At 49.6% G+C, this 22,175-nt stretch overlaps 1 protein-coding gene across 5 annotated transcripts in view; it reads left to right on the top strand.

Annotated features, from left to right (window-relative positions):
- Positions 1-22,175, top strand: part of PIEZO1 (piezo type mechanosensitive ion channel component 1) — a 109,994-nt gene that overhangs the window by 67,488 nt on the left and 20,331 nt on the right. For 3 of the 5 annotated variants that reach the window (XM_053399968.1, XM_053399971.1, XM_053399973.1), the window contains 24 exons: positions 63-276; positions 2,635-2,806; positions 3,680-3,763; positions 4,968-5,052; positions 6,818-6,918; positions 7,620-7,880; positions 8,524-8,635; positions 9,382-9,560; positions 10,986-11,134; positions 12,056-12,235; positions 12,792-12,889; positions 13,434-13,597; positions 14,289-14,465; positions 14,715-14,840; positions 15,608-15,808; positions 16,279-16,483; positions 16,680-16,784; positions 17,339-17,492; positions 17,869-18,112; positions 18,389-18,485; positions 19,214-19,382; positions 20,006-20,095; positions 20,930-21,018; positions 21,880-21,951. In XM_053399968.1, the coding sequence (XP_053255943.1) occupies positions 63-276; positions 2,635-2,806; positions 3,680-3,763; positions 4,968-5,052; positions 6,818-6,918; positions 7,620-7,880; positions 8,524-8,635; positions 9,382-9,560; positions 10,986-11,134; positions 12,056-12,235; positions 12,792-12,889; positions 13,434-13,597; positions 14,289-14,465; positions 14,715-14,840; positions 15,608-15,808; positions 16,279-16,483; positions 16,680-16,784; positions 17,339-17,492; positions 17,869-18,112; positions 18,389-18,485; positions 19,214-19,382; positions 20,006-20,095; positions 20,930-21,018; positions 21,880-21,951 (3,528 nt within the window). The remainder of the gene's footprint in view (positions 1-62; positions 277-2,634; positions 2,807-3,679; positions 3,764-4,967; positions 5,053-6,817; positions 6,919-7,619; positions 7,881-8,523; positions 8,636-9,381; positions 9,561-10,985; positions 11,135-12,055; positions 12,236-12,791; positions 12,890-13,433; positions 13,598-14,288; positions 14,466-14,714; positions 14,841-15,607; positions 15,809-16,278; positions 16,484-16,679; positions 16,785-17,338; positions 17,493-17,868; positions 18,113-18,388; positions 18,486-19,213; positions 19,383-20,005; positions 20,096-20,929; positions 21,019-21,879; positions 21,952-22,175) is intronic. The other 2 variants (XM_053399972.1, XM_053399970.1) reach the window with 1 other exon arrangement.

Here is a 22,175-nt window from a genome sequence, read left to right as displayed (position 1 = left end):
AGCAGTTCCTTGCAACCTGCTGTATGCCAATAATCTTTGCTGCCTCCTTGTTTGCATCCTAGGGATCACCTTGCCCTCCGCTTTCTCCAGTGTGTACTACTTGCTCTTTGTCGGCCTCTGCACCTGGTGGGCCTGCCACTTCCCCGTCAGCCGCCTGGCTTTCAACACCTTGTGTGTCATGGTGGACGTCTTTGCCGGAGGCCACCTCATCTGCCTCTATGGCTATCAGACCCCCTTCATCCAGAGCGTCCTTCCACCCACTGGCCTCTGGGCACGGTAAGTGCGCGATAGTTGTGAATGGCCTGGGGGAGGTGAAGAGTAGGATGCCAGGATTGTGTCAGTGATGCTCAGCTAGTAGAGCTGTGTGTGGTTTGCAGTGAATCAAGTCCCAATTGCCTAACAGCATCAACTAAAACTCCCACCCCACCCTTCAAAAAATCAGGTTGCTGGAAGAGAACATACATGTATGATATCTGGTGTACAGTAGGCAACATGGCAGGGGGAGGCATCTCAATTAAGCCTGTCGGGGGGGGGTTCCCCAATCTTGATGCACTGAATGGGCAGGTGGAAGAGCCTAGCAGGCTCAAGGCAGCTGCCAGATGGCTTGACTCTTCCTCTCAACTAAAGCACGAAGATCCCCCATTGCTAGGCAAGTTCGGTGCAAGTTTCACTCTGGGGTGTCCATCCACTTCCACTCTCTACCCCTTCCAACCTGAGGCAGCAAGGGAGCCATCAGGATCGCCTGGGAGAATCCAGCCCATTCAGTTTTTTATCTCTCTTTCCAAACATTTTGAAAGTTGAGGAGCCAGACCAAAGTGGAATTGGAGCAACCTGGAGACCTGTTTGCAGTCTCCTTTGAACCAGTTTTCCCTTCCCAGACGCCATTATTGTTGATCTCAGGGACCCACGGGGCTCTGGGATTAACCACATAGAGCCCAACAGATTGAGAAGAACCCTTAGCCACACCTATGCAACCAGAGAAAATACTTCCTTCTCTTTGAAAGCCAGGATCAAAGCAGAGAGCTTTCACCTCAGTCTCTTTGAACCTCCTGAGCCTGGACATCTCTGTAAGATGGGCTGCAGGTGTCTGCTGTCCTTTCTATACTCCTTGCCAGGTTTCCCATGGGAAAGTCCTTTTTGCTGGCCAGTCTGGGGCAGTTTCCCATCTCATTCTTTGCAACCTTACCTGTGGCTTTTGTGGTTCGTTGCCAGCAAACAATACATTTGAGAAAGCGAATGCTTGTGAAAACATATCAAAGAAACATTCACTGCACACCTATTTGTTACAGCCTTATGAAATCTAGAAACCTTGCAGGTCCTTTAGATCCTAGGAGAGGCATGGCTTGGAAGAAGTCATGGTTACCCAGTATGCTTTGTGGGTGGGCAGTATCTGTCACTAGCCCTGGAGCAGGGAGACAACTTAGTTTCCCACCTTGATTTTTAAGCCTTAGGGTGACCATAGCTCAGGGTCATAGCTCCTGCTTTGCATACAGCAGATCCCAGGTTCGGTCCCTGACATCTGCAGTTAAAACAGGGATGGGGCAACATTGGTGCCCCCCCCCCAGATCTTGTTGGACTCCAGCTCCTGCCATCTCCAACCAGCATTGCCCATGGGAGCTGGTATCCAAAAACAGATGGAGGACTGCAGGTTCCCCATCACTCCGTTAAAAGCATTGAACAGGTAGCAGGTGGTAGAAACCCCTTTCTCCCTGAGAACCTGGAGTGCTGCTGCTAGCCAGAGTGGGCTCTGTTGACCTGGTATGCCAGCTTCCCATGTCTCATAAGAACATAAGAAGAGTCTGCTGGATCAGGCCAAGGCCCATCTAGTTCAGCATCCTGATAGCACAGTGACCAGCCAGATGTGTGTGGGAAACCAGCAAGCAGAACATGAGCAGAAGAGAGCACTCTCCCCTCCCCTGGCTTCCAGCAACTGGTCCCCTGATAGTTTCCATTTACTGTTTCCAAACGTTTTCATGGGTCTTGCCTCCCAAATGGGGAGCCATCCCATCCCTTAAAATTAATAGTTGAGTGAGTGAGGCTTGGGATCTCCAGCATCCATGTGAGCATCAAAATACCAAAGTTTTCTCCTGCTGGCAGTGCCAACTAGTGATACTGCCTTCCCCCATATATGTCCACGTTGTTCTACAGAACTGGCAGCCTTACAGTTTTGGACCCTTCTGACCAGTGACATCAGGCAGACACCTCCCCTGAACTCCATCTGGTGCCTGCTAAAAGCATTTTTGTTTAGACAAGGCTATCCAGACATGCAGAATGTTGGCGTGTGTTTTAATCTGTTTTAAATCTATCCCTGTTTTTAATTGTTTATTAATGTTCTAGTTAGTTGTTTTTTTAACTGTTTCTATCAATGATTTTATGGTGTCATTCTTTTTGCAAACTGCTTTGAGATTTTCTTTACAATCAAGGGGTGTATGAATTTTATGAAATAAATAAAACAAAATAAACAAACGAGTGCCAGCAGCTGGGATGGAATCCCCTTGTGAATTTAGCTGGGGTGATTCTGGAGCTGCTTTTGGAGTCGGTCACTAAAGGGGGGTTTTGGGGGGTGGGGGAGCCGGCCTAACATCTGGGTGTTGTGGAGCCTTGCCACTGCTTTCATGCTCCGTTCCCCTGTAGGTTGTTTGGCTTGAAGGTCATCGTCCTCCATGTGGGCTGTAGCAAGCCCAATGCGCTGCTCCTGAACGTCAGTCTCCCCTGGCCTGTCTATGTCAACCCAGGGATCCTCCTGCTGCTGTATTATGTCCTGGCCACCCTGGTGAAGCTCCGCAGGTCACACTTTTATACACAGGTGAGCCTTGCTGGACTGGTGTTGCTGCCTTTGACTCTGCCTGTCTGGACACTCTCCTCCCTGTTAGGGATGGGGGAGAAATTTGTTTGGCTCAGCTGCCCTGATTTTCTTGCAACAGACCCAGTGCAGAAGAAAGAAAGCTCCGGTGGCATTCTTGGGTGGGTGTTTCAATAACCACAAAAAGGGAGAGATGGAAATAGGGGCATTTGTACAGCACTGGTTAAGAGCTATGACCTGGATCTTTCACATTCAGATCTTCAACTTGGCCTTAACCCTCCCAGACAGCATTAAAGAAGGTGCTGTCTCTAAGCCTCAGTCCTCACCAGCTATAACTTGGGGAGCCCTACTTTGCTCAGTGGCAGAACACCTGCTTTGCATGCCGAAGATCCTAGGTTTGCTCTCCAGCATCTCCAGGAAGGGCACAGAGAGACCTCAGCCTGGAAGCACTGGAGAGCTGCTGCCAGTCTGGGTAGATGATGCTGAGCTAGATGGAGTAATGGTCCAATTTGGGATAAGGCAGCTTCTTATTTTCTATGAGCCCTTTATTCCAAATCATGAGGATTAGACTATTTTTGAACGAAGGGGTTCAGTTCAGTGATAGAGCTATGAAAACTCTGTAGATATTTATTATTCTGAATGTGACAGTTGTACCTGTGGAAGAAGTTTTCAGCAGGGATCTGGATGTACTTAGTCCACTCCATGATCTGAAAATCACCCACATATCAGTGGAGAGTTGGACTGGTTGGGTTTTTTGCTAGGGACTGGGGAAGCCAACCCAAGGTTGCCAGGATCATTCCTTCCTTCTACTTAAAATAGCACAGTCCCAGTGGCATTCTTATTTCCTTTATTTTGTTTTTGTAAAAACAAAAACAGAGAGAGGCCTCAAGCACAACATCCGAGTTTCTGGAGCTGGAGAACTGGTCCACAGACCAAGATGGCTTGGCAGAAGATGCTAAGGTGAGGGGCCCACAGGGTGGCTGTGTGAGGTGGCTGGGACTGCTAAGGCACACTGGTGACAAAGGGAAAATGAGCCCCCCAAGGCTCAGGAGCCAGGCCTTGAGCAGATGCAGGGCTTGCTACTCCTTGGCACTGGGAAGCGGGGAAAGGAACGAGAACTGCACCACCTCAAACTGCAGGTGCGGAATCATATATATTTTTAATGCCCTCCTACATAGAACTTTTGGGACACTGGTGGCGCTGTGGTCTAAACCACAGAGCCTAGGGCTTGCCGATCAGAAGGTCGGCAGTTCGAATCCCCGCGATGGGGTGAGCTCCTATTGCTCAGTCCCTGCTCCTGCCAACCTAGCAGTTTGAAAGCACATCAAAGTGCAAGTAGATAAATAGGTACTGCTCTGGTGGGAAGGTAAACGGCATTGCCGTGCGCTGCTCTGGTTTGCCAGAAGCAGCTTAGTCGTGATGGCCACATGACCCAGAAGCTGTCTGCGGACAAACGGCGACTCCCTCGGCCAGTAAAGCGAGATGAGCGCCGCAACCCCAGAGTTGTCCGCAACTGGACCTAATGGTCAGGGGTCCTTTTACATAGAACTTTTTAAAAAGCCAAGAGAGAGACGGACTTCCCTTCAAACAGAAAACTAGCACAATTGAGAGCAGACAGAACTATAATTTTTGTCTCTGACATGGTAGCTTTTGTTGTTGTTGTTTGCAGAAATCAATCCAGTGAGTATGATTGGTATTATTGTTGCTTTCAGTCCATAAATTGATTATGCCCTGTCCTCTAACTTGTATTGCATTTCCTTTGCATTGAAACGAATGGGGAGGGATAAAAAAACGGCCAGATAATTTATGTAATTAATTGCATAAATTACATAAGCTACATAATTTCGCCCCAGTAAACAGTGAGACAAATAAGTTATTGGCAGAAGACGAACTGCAGCAGAACAGAAACAGTGCAGCATGGGATGAATACAGGGCAAGGCGATGTCTTCGTACATCCCTGCCCACAATAGATTGGTTAAGCCTTTAAGGTGCCACAAGATTCTGAAGGTTATCTGCTGTGACGCATTGACATGGCTGCACCTCTGGAATGTGCCCTCCTTATCCTGATGCTTCCAAGATCCGAGCTGCTTGCTGAACTATCCAGATGTTGATGCCTGTTGAATGTCCATTTGCCTCAACAGTTTTATCCTGCTTTCCTCTACAGCCAATGCTGACTTCTGAGACAGAGGCATCTGGTGCTGATGCTGAGGATTGCACTGTGCATGTCCTTGGGGAGACTGGGCAGCCAGGTAAGGGTTGCAGCTGTGCTCTGGTGAGCCAAGGAGGCTGCAGGACTGTTCTGCATTGCTTTTTCTGAATTCAGATCAGTTTGCAAAATTTTCTTCCTACCTTCCCTCATATATTCCTCCCTTTTTGCCAACTTCTGCATTCTCTTAATTACACACCATCTGCAATGGGTGCATAGCACATGATCAGATGGTGGAAAGGGAACATCCAGCGCAACTGTCCCTTGAAAGGCAGAACCCTCTCGCTCCAAACCCTGCCTGAGCTGATCAGCCTAGCCTATCAGCCACCCAGGTCTCTGTCAGAGGATAGTTGCAAAGCGCAAGGAGGCTTGAAGATCAAATGTCTCATTAGATTGCATTTGCATGTGAGCCAAGCCTCCTGCTAAGAAGAGATGGTAAATGATCCCTGTGATCTTTCCCCAGTAGTCAGTCAGAGGGGCTCAGAGTGATCTGGAAGCACCTGCTTGTGGTCATGTCTGTCAAGTGAAGCAGATCTTTCTGGGATGGGAAACCCATGTGGAAATTGCTCTAAACTCCATGGAGGAAGGACCATATATCAGTGTAATGCACAGTAAAATATAGTTGGTCAGGTTCAGAATGGAAGCAGAATTCACCCACTGAGTTTTTTTAATGGGAGATAAAGTATCAGAAGCTGCTAGCTGCAATTCCCCCTCCACTGTCAAAGGCAGTAAGCCTCTGAATGCCAGTTACTGGGATTCACCAGAGTGTTGCTGCTGCACTCAGCTCCTGTTTGTGGACTTTCCCCTGGGGCCTCTGGTTGGCCATAGTGAGAACAGGATGCTGGACTACCTGGGCCTTTGGCCTCACTCAGCTCCAGGCTCTTGTTCTGTCCTTAGTGGAAGTCAGTTCCAGACAAACTGTTTGTTGAGCATTCATCAAGCAAACGTTATCCCACACTTTCCAGTGCATTTTCCCGACACTTTCCTTATCACAAAAAGTCCAGTTTTAGAGGTTGAAGTGGGTCTGTTGCACAGGACCTGCAAATCAACTCTCAGCTGCATAACTTGCATTTGCTGTCATGTAACTGAATCCGACCCAAAACATTGAAACAGTCTGGAAGCACCCCCAGTCTTTGCTGCTGGTGGTGTGGGCCCTTGACTCTACTCGACAGTTCCTGGTGTCCTCAAGTTAAGAGACTGGAAGGCAATGTCCTTCTCTGAGCTCATCCTGAAAACTGCTTTTGGCACTGAGCGTGGGTGTGGGAGTTTGCTGCGTAGGCTGCTTACCTGGCATTAAACTGTCCTGGAATCACCTGGGACTGGGTTGGCATGAGACAGTGCTTCCTCCTGGTGGTTAGAAGGCAGCACTTGCAGGCACAGCACTGCTTCTCTTGTATTGGTAACCTGCCCTGATTTCTTGGGAATAAAAGTGCTCCTTGCAAGCTCATGGCCCAGGTGTGTGTAATCCCAGTCTAGCTCTGGAAAACAACACACAAGATCTGGCTCCAAATGATGGAGTTTTTCTGACTTGGAGGCCTGGATCTTTCCTTCCCTGATTTTCACATTGCCCCGTCCACACTGGGTTATCTAGCACATAAGAACACCCTGCAGGATCAGGCCAGTGGCTGATGTCTTGAAGTGGTCCTCAAAGACCCTCAGCAATTTTCAGGTGGTCCATGGAGTGAGGGGCGGGGAGAAAGTTTGGGAACCACTGTTGTACCCCATTTGAAGATTTTCTAAAAATTTAAGCGGTTTCTAAATGAATGAATGAATGAATGAACAATGCCCTCAAAATCCCTCCTTTGTAGCCACCAGGAAAAAGGAGCACCGCAAGGAGAAGCTGCTGCTGCATTCCCTGGGCCATGTCATCATGAACCAGAGTTATGTTTGTGCCCTCATTGCTATGATGGTAAGAAGCAGGGGCACCTGGGCCATGCACTGGGAGACGTTGGGGTGGAAGGGTCAAAGGAGGACAGCAGCAAGATGCACGGGGGGGCAGAGGGGGTTGGTGGAAAGAGGGAAGAGGACTCGAGAGCTGCTCTTGACACAGCAAGCACTTAATCACAATGAACCTCCCCCCAATAGTTTTTGTTTTTTTAAAAGGATTATTCTAGCCCCACCCACTGCTTCCACTTCAGGATACATATGCTAAAATCCTGCAATATGAGAATACAAAACAGGAACTAAAGAGTCGTGCCAGAAGGAGAGTTGCGTAGCAGGCGGATGGAGCGTTTTATCGTTTGCCTTTGCATAAGTAATAATTCAGAACCGGCATTTGTCTCTGTGAATTTCTGCCTGAGGTTCCCTGCACTGCCAAGTTAATTTCTCATGTGATAGGCATTGATAATGTAAAATCCTGTGGTGGTCCTGGTTGGGTCACCCCCCACCCCAGCAAAATATCATTATTATTCCTGCCTGTGTGGCCAAGGAACTCCTGGCATCTTTAGCTACTTTGCACAAGGTCATGCATTTATCTCTTTCCAGGCCATGCATCTGCCTTTTCCAGCTATACCAGTTTTCCAAAGCAGCAGACAATGAATTAAAGCAATAAATCTTCAGTAGTGCCATATATAACACATGGCAGAGACTCTTGCTTTCCCTTCCTTGCAGGTGTGGAGCATCACCTATCACAGCTGGCTGACGTTTGTGCTGCTGCTCTGGGCCTGCCTCATCTGGATCGTTCGGAGCAGGCACCACTTTGCCATGCTGTGCTCGCCCTTCATCCTGCTCTATGGCATCACCCTCTGCAGCCTCCAGTATGTTTGGGGCATGGACCTAGAACCAGAGCTGCCCACCAAGGTTGGCTTTATGCCCCTGCAGCAACTGGGGCTGGTGTGGTATGTTCACCCCTGTCTGCACCTGGGAGCCAAGGTAGGCACCATTTGTGCACCATCTCTGTCCTTTACGTGTGTGTGTGTGTGTGTGTGTGTGTGTGTGTGTGTGTGTGTGTGTCTCCAGTCTTTCTCTCTCCCTCTTTTCTACTTTCTCCCCTCTCTTTTCCCACTGTTGGGGCTCTGTTTTGCTGAAAGTGGCGTTGGTATTGTCCTGTGCTACCTTTGTGCCACAAGATGCTGAAACAGGAGACTTTCCTCCTGTGGTCCCCAGAGGATGTGATCTTGTTCTTCCATAATGTTCTTGCACAGGAGTGGGAAGCCTGCGGTCCTCCAATTGCTCCCAGACTCCAACTCCAATCAGCCCCAGCCAACGCAGCCAGTAGGAAGGGATGATGGGAGTTGTAGTCCAGCAATTTATGGAGGGCCACGGGCTTCCGATTCCAGCACAGCCAGCTCAGGACACTGCAGTGATGCTTGCGCTTGGAATCAGCATTGGTCTGTGACAAAACCTAAGTGCAGGAAAGGCCCTTATTTCCCCGGTTTGTGTTCCCCCCTGAAATTCCCCCTAATGACTTTCTGCACCCGTCCTGTTGTTCTGGAATGGAAACCCAACACTTTGGAGGAAGAGTGTTCTCTTGCATGAGGACTCTAACCTGCTGTCTCCCCCTCTTTGCCTGCAGCTCCTTTTCACCCTGACCTTCTGGCTCCTGGTGAGGCAATTCGTGAAGGAGAAGCTGCTGAAGAAGAAGCAACGGCCTGCCCCCTTGGTGGAGGTGACAGTTTCAGACTCAGGTGAGAATGCAAGTGCCAAGACCAGCGGGTCAGTTGGCCTGTTTTTTGTTCAATTCTTCATAAACAAACTAATCCTCTTCTGCTCATGAATGGGACCCTAGTGGTCCTCCTACCCAGATTACAGACCAGATTGACACCCGTTTAGGTTCAGGAAAGCCTTTGCATGAATTGTGTTTGTGTTTTCTGTATCCTTCCCATGGATGGGCCTGTGAGCAGTTCGTTCCAAAGCATTTGCTGTGCTCTCCTAAACCTAAGTTTGGCTAGACTTTGATAAAGCTCAGATGAAGAACCTTGTCTTTGGGACTACATTCCTCTTCAGGCGTGCTATTTGTAATGTGAAAAATATGGAGACTGTTCCTGGGCATGTACAAGTTGCCTTTCCCTTGTGGCCCACCGTATAATTATGGGCCAGGATTTCCATCTCAGGAAGGAAAAAACTCTGTGGGATGGGGGTGATTCTCCACATTCTCCATTTTTGGGGAAAAGAGACTATTCCTCTCCTTTTCCTTGCCCCAAACCACAAGGATGATGGCCCTGAATTCCAGCTCATGACACTTACTTTGTTGAACAGGGAGTAGGAGAAAAATCCAAGAGAAGCTTGTCTTCCTATCACAATGTGATCTTGAACTTTATGCAGTTTTGTTGAGGGAATATGCCCATTGTTTGCCAGCACGTGAGTGAGTACCCAGATTCTATTCTTGCAACCTCAGATTCTGAGCCACCCTTTTTATTCTCTCCCCTCTCAGGGCCAGACCATAAGCGAGACATCCTAAAGATCCTGGGGGCGCACGTGATGGCCTTTTATGCAAAGTTCTGGATCTTGGTTTGTGCCGGCATGTTCATCGTCGTCAGCTTTGCCGGACGCCTGGTTGTCTACAAGATTGTCTACATGTTCCTCTTCCTCCTCTGCCTCACCCTCTTCCAGGTTAGGCTGGGTTGGAGAGGCCCCAGGGCCATAGCTTGAAAGAGAGCAGAGGAAGCGGCCTGATATTGAGTCAGACCATTGGTAGTCTTTCCAGTGTCCCAAGCAGGAAAGGTTTTCTTCATCAGCTTTTGTCCAATCTTTTGAAGCTGCTGGACACTGAACCTGGGAGCTTCTGCATTCTACTGCGAGCTCTATAGCTCTTCCTTCCAGGAAGAGCCTTGTCCCACTCCCCAAAGATTGTGTTGTGAAACCCTAAGATTTCAAGGTGATGCTCTAGTTAAACAGCTGGAGGTGTCCTCTTTTTGACTACTTAATATTCCCAGAGCTCCTTGGTCTCCCGCTGCTTACTAAGCAGTCCAGGATCTTTTTGCAGTTATCATAAAGTGCTGGCAACTGGTTGGAGTCTTTCTTGCTTCTCAGAATAGTCTCTGGGGGCTTAATTTTGAGCCTGGTAATTACAGGAGAGCAGTGTGGGGGAGCTTTTGACCAGCTATCCTAATTCATCCCACTCATCCTCCTCATTTAGCCTGCAAGGCCATTTCAGCCAAAGTGTGTCTACTTTCCCTTCACCTGATGATGTCAGGTATGGGGCAGGTAACTACACTACTGGAAATGGGTTTGATCAGTTGCAATTGGGGGAGATAATGATCTGGCCTGCTGGTCAGATCCATTTCCCCACCCCTGATGTGGGATATTTCTACTGTTACCTCAGTGCTCTTGTTTATAATTTACAAGGTCCAGGTCCCATGAGGACCACTTGATCGCTTCTATCCATCCTCAGTCACTGAGGTCTTTGAGGGAGTTATTGTTGTGGTCCCCCATGGCTCAAACGCATGACTTGCATCCCCTAGGAGTCATGTGTTTAGTATTGTGGCACTCCCTTCTAGCTGACATCAGACAGTTCCTCACACCCCTGTTGAAATTCTGGTGATTACTGGAGTCTTCTTTTTTATTACAGCTAACTCACTCTTAGTCTTCCTTTGGATCTCCTGTATACCACTTATAGACTACTGTGATTAAGTGGTATACATATTGCTGAAATAAATATTTTCAGGGCCATACAGCCCTGTAGCCCACAGCCCGGGTTGGCAGACAGTGTAGCTTGTTTCTGTTCCCCTGTGGCACATGTGAGAGAGCTGTGGCCCTAGAGATGCTTCTGGACTCCAACTCCCATGAGCCCTAGTCAATATGGCCAGTGGTCAGGAGCGATGGGAGTTGGGGTCCAGTACCATCGGGAGGTCCACAGCTTTCTCCACCCCTGGTATGTGACAAGCGAACAACTCAGAGCATTGATCTCTTGTTGCGCCTTTCATTGGCACCCGTCACTTTGCCTCCTCTGGAGAACCGGCTGGGTTGTGTGGGTGGAGTATCCTGACACAGGTGGGTCATTCTCCTCCCCTGACACCACCACCCTTTTCTCTGCAGGTGTACTACAGTCTCTGGCGGAAACTCTTGAAGGCCTTCTGGTGGCTGGTGGTGGCTTACACAATGCTGGTGCTCATTGCTGTTTACACCTTCCAGTTCGAGGACTTCCCCATGTACTGGAAGAACTTCATGGGATTAACCGATGAGCAGTAAGTTTCCCCACCCCCTTAGGACCACTGGAGGAAGAGGCTCATGGGGGAAATTTGCTACTCTGGTCTCCAATAAATTGAGGTGTCTGCTAGCATATGGAAGTCAGGAGAGCCTTGCTGGGCCAGACCAAAGGTTCATCTTGTCCACCATCCTGCTTCTCAGAGTTGTAGAGCGCATGCCTATAAGAAGCTTACCAGGGCATGAAGCTATTATGCTCCCCATCTACACAACCACACAATCCACACAATGATCAGGAACTATGGGAGTTGTAGTCTGACACCACTGGAAAGCTCTGTTGGATAGAGCGTGGTGCTGATAATGCCATGGTTGCAAGTTTGCTCCCCACAAGGGACAGCTGCATATTCCTGTATTGCAGAGGGTTGGACTAAATGAATCCTTGAGGTTTCTTCCAACTCTATGGCTCTATGATCATGCAGAGCATGTGGAACTCACTCCCACAGGAGGCGGTTAGGGCCACTGACTTGGATGGCTGTAAAAGAGAATTTGACAAAGCCTATCAACGGCTACTAGACAACATGGCTGTGTTCTGCTTCCGCTGTCAGAGGCATTATGCCTTTGGGGGCCAGTTGCTGGGAATTGCAGGTGGGCAGAATGCTGTTGCGTTGATGTCCGGTTTGCAGGCTTCCCATGGGCACCTGGCCAGCCACTGTTAAGAACAGCATGCTGGACCTAGATGGGCTATTGGTCTGATCCAGTAGGTTTGTCTTGCATTCACCCTTTCTCAATCCCTTTTTTCCCCAATAAAGAAAACCCAACAGGATTGCACATTTTTCTTGTAGGGAAGGTGTGTCCCTGCATTGTTGATATTTGTGTTTCTACCTTTTTGTAGGTCTCTCGCACCTCCCTTGGTCTCCCTGGCCAATGTCTCTTTATATATATGTGCTTTCCCCTCTCCCCAGGTTGGCTGATCTGGGCCTGGAGCAGTTCAGCGTCTCAGAGCTCTTCTCCAGCATCTTCATTCCGGGCTTCTTCCTGTTGGCCTGCATCCTGCAGCTGCATTACTTCCACCGCCCCTTCATGCGCATCACTGACCTGGAGCATGTCATTCCGCTGCGGGTTGATGGCTCACACGCATTGGGGTATGTAATGTGGTCCCTCTAACAACAGCCTGTGGTGGTTTGGAGATAGCTCCGTCCATGGACTCCTAGGCAGAAAGGAGATGGGGATCCCTGACTGATTTGCGGCAGAGAAGCAAGGCTATCTGGCTCTCAGCTCTCTAGCAATAGCATTAAGTCAATGAAAAAGAAAGTGTGTGTGTGTGTTGAGAAAGGGGAGCTGCTTTTTCAGTGCACAGCAAGGAAGCCAAGCAATGCAAGAAGAACATTTGTCCCTTCTTGAATTGCTAGCTCAGCCCCTGCTGAAGCCCCCTTTCCCCTGCTGAAACACCACCACCACCTCCAAAGCCAGTGAGTTGGTGAAGGGGAAGATGTACCGGCCTGGGGAAGAGGGGTGTATGGTCCCACCACACCAAGCGAGCCACAGGGTCCCCATCCCTGCTATAGAGAAGCTGTGGCTTAAACCCCTGGCGTCCTGTCCTGTACTTGGGAAAGGTTGCCTTTCTAGCGCCAGGAATTTCCCCAGGCTAAACTGTCTGCCCTGGGTCTGATCTTTTTTTGCCACTCCTCTGGATTTCAGGAATGAAGAGGCCAGTGGGAGCCGTGTCCTGCTGCAGCCTGAGGACGGTGAGGCCAAAGACCAGGAACCAGAAGCTGAAGTTGATGCTGCTTCCGAGGGTAAGCAGAAGGTCTTCTCCTCAGGTCAGCAGGCAGTGGGGGAAATAGGCCCCTGAGAAGCACAGAGCTCTCCTGTCCAGAATTTACAATATCCAGGAGGAAAATTACAAGCAGGTTTTCTTTTCCTTTTCCTTTTCCTTTTCCTAAGGTATCTCTTTCTTTCTCTTCCTCCACCCTCTTGTCTTCCAATGCAAAGAGGGCCTATGCTCTCCCCACATCTAGGGCTCTCCTCTCTCCCCACCCAACAACCACTTTTTGCACATTACAGCCGTGTTGTGCCTGTGGAAGAGGAAACAAGTACAAAAACCCTGAGAATCAAACTCATTCAGATGTGCGTTTCCCTTTATGGATCACCATTTGAAATATTGGGCTTTCTCCAGATCAGAATGTCTGGTTTTGTACTGGCTTGCTTTCTGTCTTGGGTGGTCCCACAAAGCTGGGGAGGGCAACAGTAGGCTTGAAACATACAAATCCAGCAAGGCGAAATGCTCCCAGCTCTGCCTCACTGTCCCCTGTCCTCCCCCCCCCCTTTTCCCTGCTGCAGAGGGTGTGCCCAGCAAATGGGGCTTGGTGCTGGAACGCCTGATGGTGCTGGGCAGGAAGTTCTCCAGCATCCTTGGCCGCATCCGAGTCTTCGTCCTGCGTCTGCTGGAGCTGCACATCCTGAAACTAGTGGCTCTCTACGTCGTCTGGGTGGCCTTGCAGGAGGTGAGGCTGCAAGAGGAGAGGAGAGATTGAGCCGGGGAGTTCTGCTGAAGGGAGGAGGCCCCCCTGGGGGAATGGAGAAGGGGACATGCCCCCTCTGGCCCTCCAGACGCTCTCTGTGGCTGTTGTCAGTCTCACCTGGCAATGGTGACATATTTTCTCTATAACATGGGAGTGCAAATATACTTTTTAAAAATAAAGGCAGAACACTGAGCTGTGCACCAGATTCAGGCGTTTTGCAGGTATGACTGCCAATGGGCAAGGAGGCATAGGCTCCGTACAGAGTGTACATTTAAAGCTCTTTCCCCCCATGCCCATAGAATCCTGGGAACTGTAGTTTACAGGTGCTGCAAATTGTAGCTCTGTGAGGGGTAAACTTCAGTTTCCAAGATTCTTTTTTTTTAGCGGGGGGGGGGGGGATGTACAGTCGTACCTTGGTTTTTGATGCCTTAGTTGTCGAACAAATTGGCTCCTGAACGATCGAAACCTGGAAGTGAGTGTTCTGGTTTCTGAACTTCCTGCAGCCAATTAGAAGCTGCGCTTTGGTTTCCAAACATTTTGGAAGTCAAACAGACTTCCAGAATGGATTCTTTTCAGCTTCCAAGATGCAACTATACTTTAAATGTCTGGTGTGTATGTAGCCATACAGCCGCTCCTGCAAGTCTCCACCCTCTTCTTCTCTCCTCTCATCTAGGTGTCGGTGATGAACTTCGTGCTGATGGTGCTGTGGGCCTTTGCCATCCCCTACTGCCGTTTCAGCCACATGGCCTCGTGCCTCTCCACCATCTGGGTCTGCATTATCATTGTCTGCAAGATGCTTTATCAGCTGAAGATTGTCAACCCAGAAGATTATTCCTACAACTGCACAGAGGTATGGGAGATGGGCTCCAAAACCTGTCTCTGGGTGTGTGTTTGGGGTGGCAGCGGAAAACTGACGTTCAGTCATCCCGCAAATTTCTTATTTTTGTTCTGTTCCAGACCGATGAGATTAGGGTCAGGCGTTCTCCCCCACCATCTTGGGGGCTTTTTCTTTCCTTGCAACACTAGAAGGAATATAATATCCCAATTTTGATCTCTTGTATCATATTATATAATGATATAATCTTTGCTTGCTCCGTTGCCTCAGCCCAACAACACCAATCTGCAGCCAGAGGAGATTGGCAACTCAACACTCTACCAGCATCCTGTCGACCCAGCAAACTGGTTTGGGATCAGAAAGGAGTACCCCAACCTGGGTTACATCCAGGTGAGTGGTCAACCCATCTTATTTATTTATTACATTCCTCCAAGAAGCTCAAGGTACATGGTTCTTCCCCTCCCCGTTTTATCCTTCCAATGGCCCTGGGAAGTAGATTAGGTTCAGAGAGAGAGGTCACCCAGTCAGCTTCATGGTGAGTGAGGATTCAAACCCTGGTCTCCCAGATCCTAGTCCAACACTGATCGTTAGACCACACCAGCTGTCTTAGTGCCTCCAACTCTTTTCGCTTCTGGCATCTGCTATGATTTGGGAAGATCTATTTGGGAAGGGGAAGCTGTATCCAGAAAGGAAGGTTGGCAACCATTTTGATATAACCCAGTCATGTTTTTTGGCTTCATTGCCACAGTGGTGGATTTTCATTCATACAATAAATTTCTATACTGCCCTTCATCATAAAAAGCCCTTCAGGACATTTTACAGATATGAAATTTAGTACTTAAACCAGAGGTGGGAAACCATTTTTTCAGTTCCTTCTGTGAAAATATGGGATGAGTCAAGGTAATGGTCAGTTGCAGTGGTGCTTTTGTTGTTTTTGTTCCTGTGGTGGCTCAGAGCCTTCATATCCACACACTACCTGGGTGATTTAATCATTTTAACTGTTCCTCAGCATCCACCCGCAATCATAACCCGGGAAGGTGGCATTTTGGAATCCCAGCTTAGGAAGTTTGTTATTTTGCAGCCTCGTTCTTTTCTCTCCACCTCAGTCACTAAACTCTGCTATCTCTTTTCTCTCTGTGTGTCTGTCTCTTCTCCAGAACCATTTGCAAGTGCTGGTTCTGCTGGTCTTCGAGGCCATTGTCTACCGGTGCCAGGAATACTACCGTAAGCAACACCAGCTGGTGCCTCCGGTCACCCAGACAGTCTTTGAGGATGCAACCCGTCAGAACCTGGATAAAGGCCTGCTAAACTGCATCAAATACTTTGTCAACTACTTCTACTACAAGTTTGGCCTAGAGGTGAGAGGGCAGAGAGCGTATTGACAGGTCTTGATTATCTGCATGGCTTGGAAATCAGAGTGGTGGGGCAATATTGAAAGCATCATCTGCCAGTCGGTGGAAAATCTGCTGATTTGATTTGATTTGATTTGATTTGATTTGTATGCCAGCCTTCATCAATAGTCCAAGGAGACTTTTGCAACGTATTTAACCTAACAGTTAATTTGTTTTAGCTTAGTAGTTATTTATTTTATTGGATTACTCACCCATCCTTCTCCACAAGGTTCCAGGGTGGGTTGAAGCCATAAAATATATAATGATATATCATCTGAACTTGGAAGGAGGTGTCACACACACACACCCCAGACACACATATTTTGGGACAAGAGCTTTATTCCAGAGTCCCTGTTTCTGCATTCCTTGTCTGAGACCCCATTACCAAAGCCATTGTCTTACAAATGCCCTTCTCTCCTCTTTCCCCACCTATCCAGATCTGCTTCCTGATGACGGTGAATGTGATTGGCCAGCGCATGAACTTCATGGTGATCTTTCACGGCTGCTGGTTGGTCGTCATCCTGACGCGCCGTCGGCGACATGCTATCGCCAGGCTCTGGCCCAAGTACTGTCTCTTCCTGGCGTTCTTCCTGCTCTTCCAATACCTCCTGTGCGTTGGTATCCCTCCAGTACTCTGTATCGGTGAGTGACAATTTTGGGCCCCTTGGAGGTCTAGAAGGATGAGCCTTCTTCCAAGAGTGGGTGGCAATCTCTCGCAGAGAGACCATTCTGCCTCTGTACCCCATTCTGCAGGCAGGGGGTTTGGGGAAGACAGAGGTGCCTGTGCAGGGGCCCTTTGCTACTTGCCAGCGTTTTCACCCCCTCTTACCTCCCTTAGACTACCCTTGGAGGTGGAGCCATGCTATCCCCATCAACTCTGTTCTCATCAAGTGGATGTACTTCCCAGACTTCTACATGAAGCCCAACTCCATCAATCTCATGAGTGAGTACTTTGAAACGGCCCTTGTGCCATTTTGACCCTCCCCTGTGGCAGGCAGTGGCGGAGTGAGCCCAGCAAAGCGAGGTCTTGCGGCGTTCAACACCCAGTCTTTCCTGGGGGCACTGTGGGAGTCTTTGCCCCATTACTCTGCATGGCCAATTGAATCTTGAGGCTGAGAGCAACTGGGATTCAGCACCAGGAACAGCTCCTGTAAATGAGCTGGGGAATCCTGTCACTTTCTGGGTGCTGTTGGACTGTAACTTCCATCATCCCTGACCATGCTGGCTGGGGCTGATGGGAGCTGGAGTCCAAGGACTCCTAGCAGGCCACAGACTCCCCTGGACTCATCCTGGACTAGCAAGCTGCAGCATTTAGAAGGAGGGACGAGTGTTGGGTGCAGCCCCTAGGAAAGGACGTGAGAGATTCCTGGGCCCTGTTCCATTTCCAAAAAGGCAGGTGCCTCTGCCAGTCATGCCTCTGTTGTTTAACCCTATGACCCTTCTCACTGGGTGCGTGTCCTGGATTATTATTTTTTAAACCCGCCTTGCTTTTCATAGGTGACTTCCTCCTCTTACTTTGTGCCTCACGGCAATGGAAGGTCTTTGTGGACGAGCAGACCGAAGAGTGGGTGCAACTGGCCGGTGACAACAAGGAGCAGCTTGAGTCATTACAGGAGAAGCCAAACCCTGTGCCCAACTTTGTTAACTGCAGGTGAGACAGAGAGCTTGTGTGCTCCATCAGCCTCCAGCAATCAGGGCACGGTGGAGCCAAAAGGAAGCGCTTCTTCACACAGGGCCTAGTTAACTTGTGGAATTCACTTCTTGGAAGAGGTCGTGAGAGCCACCAACTTGGATGGGTTTTGGAGTAGAGAAATTCCTGGGGGATAAGGTTATCAATAGCCGCTTGCCATGATGGCTACGTTCTGTCTTCATTGTTGGAAGCAGTAGGCCTCTGAATGCCAGTGGCTGGGAATCACAGTATGGTAGAGTTGGCAGGGATCCTGAGGTCATCTGGTCTTCTGCTTTCTTGGTCTGATCTAGCATGCCTCTTCTTAAGTACTTCCTCCCCCCCATCTCTTTCTCACCAGGTCTTACCTTGACATGCTGAAGGTGTGTGTGTTCCGCTACCTCTTTTGGTTCGTGCTGGTCATCGTCTTTGTCGCAGGCGCCAACCGCATCAGCGTCTTTGGCTTGGGATACCTGATGGCCTGCTTCTACCTGCTGCTCTGTGGCACCGCCATGCTGCGCCGGCCCCTCAGAGCCCGGCTGATGCTGTGGGACTGCCTGATTCTCTACAACGTGACCGTCATCGTTGCCAAGAACATGCTCGCGGTAGGGGCGGGACACCATTGTGCTATTGGGGTGGCGTGGGGAGCAGCGTTTCTTCGGTTCTCCGCCCAGCTTCTTGCCCTTCACTGTGATCCACAGAAGCAGGTTAAACTACGCATGCAGAATAGGTTGGGTTCGGGGACGTGTCTGTGCAGTTGGGGTTGCCTGACCTATCCAGATTTTCTCAGTAGAGCATCTGAATTTCAGATTGGAATGCACACAGCTCTTTCTGTGTTCCTTCATGTTTGTGCATCCCTTTCTGCGATTCTTTCCTCTTAGCTCCTGTCCTGCGTCTTCGTCCAGCAAATGCAGAACAACTTCTGCTGGGTGATTCAGCTCTTCAGCCTGGCCTGCACCGTCAAGGGTTACTACGACCGTGAGTATTTGCAATGGGAGGTGGCGGCTGACAGCAAGGGTGCCTCCCACTCGCCTTTCTGGGTTTCATCACAACTTCCTCCTGTATTAGGCTGGTGGGGAGGGGGAGTACAGAACTGGAAAAGGAGGGCTGAAGGAAAGTGGGCTGGAGTATTGGGAGGGCAGCTGGAAGTCTGGCATGCTAAACTTCCTGAATCCCTTACGAATTGCATCCCTTTCTGATTGATTGATTGATTGATTGATTGATTGATTGATTGAAGCACTAGTCCCCTTGTACCTGGAGTTGCTTGTGAATTTTGTGAAAAGAAAGAAAAACTGCAGTTTTGAAATCAGGGGTTAAAATCAGTGCAGTTTGGGAAGGTTCTCTTAAAAATGGCCTCCAATGGTATCCAAATCCGCTAAAATTTGCAAAAATTTGACCACGATCTTTAAGAGGTGTCCAAATACAGAGCAAACAAGCCAACAACTTCCCAAAATAGATAGTTAATTCATTTATTTATATACTGTACTGCCTATTGCAGTTTATCTCATATGAACTTGCACAAGACCTATTTTCCACCCCAAAAGCTTTCCTTCCTTTTAAGTCCAATGGTCAGCTGTGATAAGACAGGAGGGCAACTGGAAGAGAGCCCTTTTGGTTGCAGCAACCAGGATGTGGAATTAGCCTCCATCACTCTGTGCCAAAAAAGGTCCTGTGTGCTGAGCCACCCCTTCCCTCTTCTTTGCCAGCCAAGGATGTGGACAAGAACCAGGACTGTTCGCTGCCCATGGAAGAAGCTGGCATCATCTGGGACAGCATCTGCTTCTTCTTCCTGCTCCTCCAGCGCAGGGCCTTCCTCAGCTACTATTTCCTGCATGTTGTGGCGGATCTTCAGGCCTCTGCCTTGCAGGCCTCCAGGTGGGTGTGGAAGGGCTGGGGCAAGGGGGAATCTGGCACATAGTTGGGGAGGGACAGTCTTTGGAGGGTCACTGGCAAAGCTGTGGGCTTGATCTGAGAGCAGTGTCTTTCCTGCTCCCCAGTGTTGCAGGGTGCCTGGGAGGAGCTAAGAACACAAGGAGAGCCTGCTAGATCATGTGGTCCAGCATCCTGTTCTCACAATGACCAACCAGATGCCTGTGGGGAAAGCACAAGAGCAGGACTCTCCCCTCCTGTGGTTTCCAGCAACTGGTATTCAGAATCATTATTGCCTCTGATAGTGGAGGTAGAAAAATAGCCATTGTGGCCAGTAGCCTTCTCCTCCATGGATTTGTCTTCTCCTCCTTTAAAGCCATCTAAGTTGCTGGCCAGCACTGCCTCCTGTGGAAGTGAGTTCCACAGTTTAGCAATGCACTGCTTGAAGAAGAACTTTCTTTTATCCATCTTGAATCTTCCAACGTTCAGCATCACTGGATGTTTCTGAGTTTCAGTATTATGCAAAAATTTAGGCTGGTGCTGGAAAGAAAGGGTTGTTGGTGCCAGCCGGGACCTCAAAGGGAGGGTCTCCTCCAACCATTCTCCACCACTTTGTCTCTCCTCCACAGGGGCTGTGCTCTCTTCAAGGCCAGGATGATCAAGAGCATGAGCTTCCACCACCAGGCGGAAAAGAAGTCCTTAGTGCAGCTCAAGCGTCAGTGAGTTTTGTGGGTGGGGAGAGTGGAGAAGCATCTTCTTGGTTCAGCAGCTTGGGGCATGCTAGTCCTCAGCAGCTTCTAGCCCAGTTCTCGGGCATCAAGGAATTTCATACAGCTGGGAGGTGTGGAACAAGAGACAAGAGTTTTACCCCCTCGCTCTGGAGCCCTAGGACCAGGGATGGTGGGAAGTCAAGTGCCTCCTCCTTTCCACCCAGCTCCCCCTCCTCTCCTGCTCCCACCCCTCCAGCAGCAAATAGGCTTTTTAGGAAACTTCCCTTGGCACCAAAGGGAAGCTGTTGCTGAGGAGGGACGGGTCTTAGATGCCTTTGCCTGAAGTACTTGGTCACCCAGTGCAAGGAATGTGCTTAGGAAAGAGGATGCTCTTCTGATGGAACAATTGCACCTTTTGCCTGCCAGCCACGGGCTGCTTATTTCAGGCTCTCTGTTCTCTCCTCAAACTCTCAGAACCAATCCTACGCAGCAGATAGCATGGGTGCAATGCAGTCATTTCCGGGGAGCTGATGGGGGCATTTTTGTTTACCAGATGCTGGGCAAACTGGCTTTCCCAGAAGTTATCTGAAGGCAGAAATGGGGGGTGGGGTGCAGAAGTTCCTAGGATAGGGCTTGATAACATTGTGTAAGATGGAGTGGACCAGATCCCTGGCACAAGCGACTTGGAGATGGCCAGAGATTTTGGAGAACGGACATAACAGGGCTGAGACATGGGCGTCCTCTCTTGCTTTTCTGATCACATGGGACCTAGAAATAGGGGGTGGGGAACCAGACAGAGGAGGCACAATGTGCCATACTCCTGAAATTGCCACGTGCCTGCAGGATGGAGCGGATCCGGGCCAAGCAAGAAAAGTACCACCAGGGACAGACTGCAGCTGACTCAGAAGAGACCCTGGAGACAGAGAGCCCAGGTGCGAAGTAGATTCTGGGGCTGGGAGTATGGGGTGGAGTGGGGTGAGGTGGAGTGGGGTGGGGGTCGGCTTTCAAAGTGCTGGAAGCCTTGCTGGAGAACACTTCTGGTTTGGAACTTGTGACCCCCATCCCTTGTCAATTGGGGCCCTCTCTGACCTACACACTCATGATTAGACACCCAGTTTGACCCTGCTTTCCCACACATGACTGTGTGGACCCTTCATCTTCCCACAGACACATTGCTAACCTGTGGAATTCACTGCCACAGGATATTCCCTAATTAATACAAATAGTATTTCATCCTCAGTCAGGTGGGCTCCACTTTTTGGAGGCAACATAATTTTCAACACCCAAATGTTTAGGAACGGAGGCTAGATGGGGGACTGGACTGTGTGTCTTACAGTTCTTGGTTTCTCTCTCAACATTGCTCCTCCAGCAAAGTGTCTTTCTCATCCTCTAACTACAGTGTCACATTTTGACACTGAATTTTCAAAGTGCAGTATTATCTTTACTGTTCATACCCTATCATAGAATTGTAGAGTTGGAAGGGACCCCAAGGGTCATCTAGTAGAACCCCCTGCAGTGCTCCCAAACAGCCCTGTGCGGTGGGCCTCTGCCATACTACACTTTGCACTGATGGGACCCCACTGAAGCTGACAGGCTTTTGTGAGCAGCATTAGGGGCTGCCCATCTTACCCTGGCCATGTCTGCCCTCCTGCCCCTGCCTAGCCTTGTGGGTTCAGAGGAGAGCATTTCTTTGCCTTCAGAGGTCGCCAGCTGCCCTCGTCTGAGCTGGCAGCAACACGCAGGGTGGGGGTCCTTGGCCCGTCCCTCATGCTTCCTTGTGCCCTGTTCCACAGAGGCAGGGACCAAGAAGGAGGCTTCCCGCCAGAGGAAGCAGTGGTGGCGCCCCTGGCTGGATCATGCCACAGGTACTGCCCAGGCCTGGTCTGGAAGGGCTCGATGGGCATCCTAACGTCACCTCATCTTGCTCTAAGGCACCTCTAACTCTGCTGGTGGGGGGTCATCACTAACGCAAACCCACCCAGGTGGTTGGTTTCTAGCACTTCCATTCTGCACGCCTCTTCTCTCTCTCTCATTCCTCTGTGGGCTCCTTGTCCAGCCCCCTCTCATGCATGTTCTGCTCCGCACTGAC

This window comes from Podarcis raffonei, chromosome 8, assembly GCF_027172205.1.
Source record: "Podarcis raffonei isolate rPodRaf1 chromosome 8, rPodRaf1.pri, whole genome shotgun sequence".
NCBI classification, from domain to species: Eukaryota; Metazoa; Chordata; class Lepidosauria; order Squamata; family Lacertidae; genus Podarcis; species Podarcis raffonei.
Note: the sequence above shows the minus strand (reverse complement) of the source record. Positions and strands in the feature narration are given on the sequence as shown.